The sequence below is a fragment of the Pongo pygmaeus genome, chromosome 8 (assembly GCF_028885625.2).
Source record: "Pongo pygmaeus isolate AG05252 chromosome 8, NHGRI_mPonPyg2-v2.0_pri, whole genome shotgun sequence".
Classification (NCBI taxonomy): Eukaryota; Metazoa; Chordata; class Mammalia; order Primates; family Hominidae; genus Pongo; species Pongo pygmaeus.
Window position 1 is genome coordinate 138981182 of NC_072381.2, and position 7917 is coordinate 138989098.

At 59.0% G+C, this 7917-nt stretch overlaps 1 protein-coding gene across 1 annotated transcript; it reads right to left on the minus strand.

The window, feature by feature from the left end:
• Positions 1–115: 115 nt before the first annotated feature.
• On the minus strand, positions 116–4032 carry SPRN (shadow of prion protein). Its single transcript, XM_054435134.2, has 2 exons — positions 3929–4032; positions 116–3138 (listed from the first exon to the last, which is right to left on the minus strand). The coding sequence occupies exon 2, from the start codon at positions 3120–3122 to the stop codon at positions 2667–2669; it is 456 nt and encodes a 151-aa protein (XP_054291109.1). The 5' UTR covers positions 3123–3138; positions 3929–4032; the 3' UTR covers positions 116–2666.
• Positions 4033–7917: the final 3885 nt, after the last annotated feature.

Genomic DNA, 7917 nt, shown 5'->3' on the forward strand with positions numbered 1-7917 from the left:
CTGTGTGTTAAAGCTGCTCTCACCAGTGGAACCTAAGAAATGAGCAGGTTGGCAACTAGGGTTTGTGTTGGAGGCTTTCGGTCCAGTGTCCTGCAGTCCTACAACAAGTGAGAGGCTCGCTGCCATCAGAGAGGTTTATTTCACACTTACAGGCGCACACAGACACAGACAAGAGACTCCAGCAGCAGAGCCCAAGCACTGGCTTCGCCCCTCAGTGCCCTGGGGCATGTTCCAGGCAGGGTTGAGGGGGACGCCCTGCACATGGCTTTGCTATGCAATGACTGGAAGGCCGCCCGGCATGGGCAGTAGAGACCCCTGGCCTCTGAGCACCTTCTAGCTCACGGGTAGTGGGATTCTGCATTAGTGGGGCTGAGAGATGTGGGGGCCCCTCCAGCCCCATTATAGTGCACCTGAAGGGGTCCACAGCCTGTATCCTAGAAGAGGGAAGATGAAGGAAGGCAGGTGGGGCTGGGAGTATGGACTAAGGTGCTGCGGGACCTGGGGCCAGGGACATCCTGTGCAGAAGCTCCGGCCGCCTCTTTCCGGTGGTGGCCTGACCGTCCCACAGCAGCCTCCACCACGGCCCTGGTGCTCAGCGGCCCCTCCTTGCTGGCTGACTGCCTCTGCTGCCCCATACCCCCACACAATCATCAGCCTGAAGTTAGCCCCTGAGTGCCACCTGCTTCCTGCCATAACCCTGACCGCCCGGGGCAGAAAGTATTCAGATTGGCTGTGTCAGATGCTAATGTGCTGAATAAACAGTCATTGCAGATCACGATGTGTCCATCACATCTGGAACATTCCATCAGCTTGCAGTGCTGTGGTGTGTGAGGGTCTGGTGCAGCTCAGCCCATTTTCCAGGTGGGCTTCTGCAAAGTTGAGGGGGCTCTGGTGGATCTCCCTGCTTTGAGGAGACTCAGACCACCCGCTGCCTCCTGGGGGAAATGTCAGAAGGGCTCCTCTGCCTGTGAGGATCTGGGGCAGGGCTTGGCCTTGGCCTGCTGGTCTTGGAGGCATTGAGCTTGGTCTGGAAGGGGTGGAGGAGTGTCTGGGCTCACTGGGTCAGGGGCATTGCTGGCAGTGTGGACGGGAGGCTGCAGGGCGCTGCCTCCTGTGGCTTAGTGCCCCGGAGCTAGAGAACAGTGCTTGGTTGAGTCCTGCCAACAGCTTCCAGATCCTCACCCAGGCCAGAACCCAGGCCAGCTGGGGAAGGCAGAGGCTGGCAGGGCCCGTGATGGGTGCTGGTCTTGACTTTGGTGTCCACTGAGTCCAGAGGCTCAGGCCCAGGAGGGATGCATTCTGGCTGAGGGCGAGGCTCTCACCAGGACATGGAGAGGGTGAGATCCCAAGCCCACGGGGGGGCGGGGGCAGGGAGAACCCCTTCTACCTTGGATGAGTCGGGTGACTGGAGAGCTAGAGAACGTGGCAGACCCAAGACCTCTCAGTGCTGAGCCCATGGAGGATGCCCCAGGCTGGTGGGACTGGGAAGCAGAGGGCTGGTCTTACACAGGTGTGTCCAGTGCTGGAGGCAAGTCCTTGTCATGACTGCCTGGCGCCACTCCGTGTCTCTCCTGTCCTTGGATGTTGGGGGCTCATCCTCTTGCATGGGTGTCCTGCTGGGCGCTGGGCCCCACCACTGGCCCCCTGCTTGCTCCGGGGTCTGAGTTAGCTCCTGGCTCCACTGAGCAGCCCACCATGCCCATACCCAGGCCCTGTTCCGAGGCCTGGAACAGCTGCTTCCGAAGAAGGGGCTGCCTTCAGGTAAATCGGCGCACCGTGCAGCCTGAGCTGTGCCCAGGGAGGCCTCTTCAGCGGGATTGGCAGTTGCCATGCCCTGAGAACAGGCAGAACTGTGTGATCCCTGAATGTGAACCTGAAGTTCAAAGGATTTGGAAAGCTCTGGAATGTGTTGTTTTTTTCCCCCAAAATGGGTCCTAAGGAGGGTAAAGTGACTTGTTTCGAGTTGTTGGAGCAAAGTGGGTCTCTCACGGATCTCGGCCTGAGGGTGTGGGGGACAAGGCCTGGGCAGCCCCTCCAGGACAGGGTGTGTTTTCCCAGCAGCCGCAGAGCCAGGATGGACGTTCCTTGGATGGGCAGTTTTCCTGCTTGGGAATGTTACTGGGCTGTGAGATCCACTCTTCTGGGCAGGTGGTTAGCACCTAACGTTTTCCCCTCACTTCCCCCCAAATCCTTAAGTCCTTTGGTCCATTTCACTGCTTCTTTTGGGGCGGGCCTGATTCCTCAGGGCCTCAGTGGCAGAACCAGCCTGAGGTTGCTTCCCTGCCCATGGGTCACCACGGCCCCTGGGCAGGTGAGGGGAGCTGGGGTGGCTTGGATTCCTGGCCTTGGCACCTCCCTTTGGGCGGCTCTGGAGCGTGGCTGGGCGGTTGGTACAGGAGCCACAGGCCGCTGCCTTTCTGGCTGGGCGGACCCTAACATCCTGGAGCATGTGGGGCAGGGCCCATGGTCCCCTCTACGTGGGAGATGGGAGGCTGAGGTGGTGTGGGCAGGACGGTGGATGGTGGGTCCACAGGGACAGCCAGCAGCTCCTGCACCCACTGGGGCTCCAAGACCGTGGGCAAGGGAGGAAGGGGAAGCCCAGGCCGGAGGATCCTGGGGGATGGCGCGGGCCGGGGGCCAGATGTGGTCCCCGAGCCCAGCCAGGCCTAGGGCCGCAGCAGCCCCAGGGCGCCGAGGGCGCCACCCAGCACGAGACAGAGACGCGGGCCGCGCGTGGGTCCAGCGCCCGAAGTCCACGCGCGGTAGCTGTAGATGCCAGGGCCGGTCCCGTTGCCTCCGGGCACCCCGTCCTCGTCGTCCTCCAGGCCGCGTTCGCCGGGTCCCGCGGCCCTTCTCCAGCCCGAGCCCGCCGCCAGGCCCGCGGCTGCTCCCGCCGCCGCCCCGGCCGCCGCCCCGGCGGCAGCCACGCGCAGGGAGGAGCCCGGGGCACCGTAGCGCGGCGCCGGCCTCACGCGCACCCTCGAGGCCCCGCGCGCTCCCCCGCGGACCCCTCCCCGGGCACTGCCCCGCGCCCCTCCGCGGCCGCCCTTGGCTGCGCCGCTGTCGCAGAGGAAGGCGGCCGCCAGTAGCAGAGCCCAGCATGTTGCGGGTGCCCAGTTCATCTTCGCGGGGCCAAACCTGTGGGAAGAGAGGGAAAGGGACCTCAGTTTCCATGGAGATCGGGTGCCCAGGGGCGGAGGGCTCAGGGCTGGAGAGCAGAGGGATCCTCGGCTTTTGTGGGATCAGGGTGCCCCAGCATCTTGGAGGCCCACTGAGGCCTGGGGGTTTAATCTCTAGCATCAGGGACTTAGGCTTGGGGGAGGCCCTGGGAAGTGGCGGGTGGGGCAGGAGGGTTCTGCACCTGAAGGTTGTGCACTTGGAGCGGGGCCTAGAAGCGGAGCAGGAGCGCCGCGGTGGGAGCGTCCAGGCCTCTGGGGGCGGCCAGGCCCGGGCGGGGGGCAGGCCTGGGGGAGGGGCGCCAGGCTCATGGGCTCTGCACGCGTTGCTGGGATGTGGGGGCGGGGGGACAGCATGGGGGGAGGGGCGTTGTGTTTGGAGGACGCGGTAGCGGGGACCAAGAGCTGGCTCAGAGCAGGGTCTGGAGCGGGGACGGACCGTGCCTGGGCCTGGAGCCCATCTTTGGGGCCAAAGCCTGGGTGCGGGCCTTGCGGGTGCTGCCGAGGACAAGCGGCTGCTGACACCGTGCGGACCCCGCCCCAGCAGGCCCGTATCCCAGGGTTGGTCCCTCCTGCGCGCGCCTCGCGCTCCATGCCGTCCCCGGCCGCCTAGTTCAGCAGCTGGCGGGGGACGGGACGGGGTCGAGTCGCGGGGCCGCCTCCGGACGCGGCTGTGCGGGCGACGGCTGCATCCCCTCCCCGCGCCGCCCCTCGCTCCCGGCCCCATACCCGCCCCAGCCTCCCGGCCTTACCCGCCACGGGCCTCGGTTGGAACCGCGCGCTGGAGTATCCGCCCCTGGGGCCGCGGCCGAGCGGGAAGGAGCGGGCGGGCGGCGGCGCAGACCCTCAGCCGGAGCGCGGAGCCGCGGCGCCTGGGTTTTGCGCGAGGCCTCCGCCCTGGGATTGGGGCGGGCAGTCGCGGAGGCGCATCCCCGGTGAGCCGGTGGGAGGGGAAAAGGACGTCGCGTCCCCCATCCTTGAGGCCTCCCGTCCTCCCTCACCAGCCCCCTCCGTCTCCTGCATCACAAGGCCCCGTCCCCGCGGTCCCCCGTGACCCCCGCACCCGGCCCCGCTCCACCCGCCGTGCTTCCTGCCCCTCCACACCCTCATCCCCACCCGGGCCCATCCCCCTGTGAGCCCTGGTGCCCTAGGATGAGGGCCGAGGTCCTGAGCGGAGAGGGTGCATGTACCAGCCCCATGGTGGCTCGAGCCCACCCCGTGGCCCCTCCCGTGGCCCCTCCCGTGGCCCCTCCCGTGGCAGGTGCGGCTTCTCCACCGGTTGTCATCTGCGGGGCTGGGCGGAGACCTCCTCAACCTCCGGCCTTGTTTCAGGGAGGATGGGGTCGACCCCTTGCGATCCCCAGAGGCCCCCCATGGCCCCTCCTGGGCCGGCTGTCTTCCTCCTGTGGGTTCTGATGCCACCTGGGCCGACCGCGTCTTCCCAGCCCAGGGCGGCCGCGCCTCCGGTGAGTTTCAGCTGAGGGCGCGAGGCCAGCTCCGAGCCTGGCTCCAGGTGCAGCGCCGGCCTGGGACCTCTGCTGTCCCGTGTAGGGGTGCCCTGCAAATATGTGATGAATAAGTGAAGAAATACGTTCTATCTTCTAACTTGCCGGATGTTAGAAGGAAACCAAGCTTATGCTTCTCATTTATAGCTACCGTTAAGGATTGGACAGAAGCTTAGCTTTTTGGGTGAGACGGACAACAGTGCTTTTAGAACCTTTGGCAAGGAAGGGCTGGAAAGAACATGTATTTGAAAGTGACTGACAGGTCTTCTGGCCCTAGGGGGCCGCCTGAGCAGGTCCACCCAGCTTCCCTCCAAGACAGAAAATAAATTAACAAGGAGAGCAGGAAGGGCCCCGGGAGACTCCAGACGGGACGGGGGTGCTGCCCACCAGGCAGAAGGAGCTTGGAAGGGAGGGGCCGTGGCCATGGGACGTGGAGGTGGAAGCGGGGTCGTCATAGGTCTGCCCACTCTGGTTGAGTCCCCCTTCCCGGTCACACACAGAACAGCCAGCAGTGAGCTGCTTACCCCAAGGAGCCAAGGGGGTTCTTGGGCAACCCCTGGTGCTGGAGCCGGCAGTGGACAGCACCACAGCCAGACCTCGCTTATTTTTGGCTCATGAGGAACGTCTGTGACCCTTCCCTCCCCTGAACCTGGGAGGTGATGTGTGACCTCCACTCAAGACAGCCATGCAGCACCTCCGGCTGCAGGCGGGGAGGGGATGTTTCCCAGCAGAGGCCCAGGACTGCCAGCTGAGAGGCTGGGAGGGGCCCCTCACTCCTGGACTCTGCGTGTGAAGCCAAGTGTGGAGCCTCACAGGGAATCTGAGATGGGAGCCAGTGAGATGGGGGCAGGACCCAGAGGGGAGAAGAGGTCCTGGGGATGCTGTGGATCTGGATCCAGCGTGCGGGAGCTGAGGTTCTGGAGTGAAACACTGCCTTTCATGGAAGCACTTCTTCCTGTCACCCATTGGCTTCATTTTAAAGGATGAAAATGTATCAGACATTCAAGGAGAGCTGCATCACATAAAAGAAAGACCAGGCAAAGAAACAGAAAATAAATGGATTGAGAAATTTGAATGACTCAGGAAAATTAAAAAGAAACAAAACAGAACTCCAATCCATAGACTCCGATTAGGGAGATATATTTATATAATAAGAACAGGAAACTGTGAAGATGAAATAAGACAAAAAAGACACTTTTGAGATTAAAAAATTATTGCAAAAAAGCCAACAGAAGGATGGAATTGTATATTTAAGGAAATGTTTCTGGCAAAAAGGCAGCAAATATGAAAGAAAAGGGGATAGACCCAGGGGATCCGTTTTGGGCTCTAACATCTAACAGTTGTTCCAAGGCCGAGAACACAGAACGGGAAAAGGAAGGGGGAGGCGGTGCTCCAGCTGATTTTATGATTCCAGAAGCCTTCTATCTTAAGATGTATAGGATGTATCTTAGGGTGTATAAGAGAAGCACAAGAGAAACATTTAGGCTGTTTTATGTTTGATTAGAGACGTGAAAGTTTTAAATAAAGCAGTAGCACAATGAGTCCAGTGGCGCATCAGAAAGCAAATCACCATGATCAGGTCAGGTTCAGGGTGGTTTTACATCATACATATGTCAGTGTGCTTTACCTATTAGTGGACCAAAGGCGAAAAATACGTTTTTCTACAGAGGAAGACAAAGCATTTGATTTCAATCAACATTGGTTTGTAGTGAAACATGTTGAGAAAACTCGTCATAGAAGTGAAATGTTTTCTTTGATAAAGGCTAATCTCAGAAGACATATGTAGTGGAGAGCTTTTAAATGTATTTTTAAAAATACGAACCAATGAAAAGATTGCCTACTTTCACCACTTCTGTTTAATACAGCATTGGCAGAGCTGCCACCAAGAAGAACACAGCACGTTGAAGGCACGGTGGCTCCCGAAGCTGCAGCCCTGAGACCTGATTCTACCATAGAAGGTGGAGTGGCTCCTGCAGCTGTAGCCCTGAGACCTGATTCCACCACAAGTGCTGCAACCGGCAGAGGCCACAGGACATAGGCATAGCTGGTGAAACCTGCAACTGAGGGTGCCGGGGGCTCCTGGGAGAGCCTCTGTCCCCCCTGAGGAGAGGGGCTGCGCAGAACCTGTGTGCTCTTGTCCTTTCCCCCTTTTTCCTGCTGGGAGTGGGACTTGGTGCTGAGGGTGGCTCCTGCCATTGGAAGACCCCAGGATTCTGGGTCAGCGGCTATGTGGGTGGAGGGTGGGGTCATCCCCGGCACACAGCGGTGCTGCTCTGCTGCTCGGAAGACCCCAGGATGCTGGGTCAGCGGCTAGGTGGGTGGAGGGCGGGTTCGTCCCCGGCACATGGCGGTGCTGCTCTGCTGCTCTGCACTGCTGGGTGTCTCATGTCTCATCCCTGTATTAAGCAGGTACTCCCTAGACTTGCAGCCAGATGTGTACCTTAGATTTAAAAGATGGTAGAATTTCTCTACCAGAACAAAAAATAGCTTTAAAAAATATAAGATAAAAAGCCATTCATAGCCTGGCATGATGGCTCATGCCTGTAATCCTAGCACATTGGGAGGCCAAGTCGGGCAGATCACCTGAGGCCAGGAGTTCGAGACCAGACTGGTCAAAATGGTGAAACCCTGTCTCTACTAAAATTACAAAAATTAGCTAGTCATGGTGGTACGTGCCTGTAGTCCCAGCTACACGGGAGGCTGAGGCACGAGAATCACTTGAACCCAGGAGGTGGAGGTTGCAGTGAGCTGAGATTGTGCCACTGCACTCTAGCCTGGGTGACAGAGCAAGACTCCTTCTCCAAAAAAAAAAAAAAAAAGCCATTCACCATAGTCCACAATGTAAAAGACCTCTATGGAGAACATAAAAAAGTTATTAAAGAATATAAAAGAAAATCTGCATAAATGGAGGATGCACAGGTTATTGTAAGGGTGATGGTTCACCACAAATTGATCCATAAATTTAATGAAATTACAATAAAAATCTTTGCATAATTTTTAAAAGACTGTTATGAGCTGAACCGTGTCTCACTCGGATTCATGCATTGAAGTCCCAAACCCTGGTACCTATGGCGGTGGGTTCATTTGGAAATAGGACCTTAAAGAGGTGACTAAGGTTAAATGAGGTGAGGTGAGCTTGATGTCCTTAACAAGAGGAGCTTAGGACCCAGACACCCACTGTGGGATGGCCCTGTGAAAACATAGGGAGAAGATGGTGTCTACAAGCCAAGAAGAGA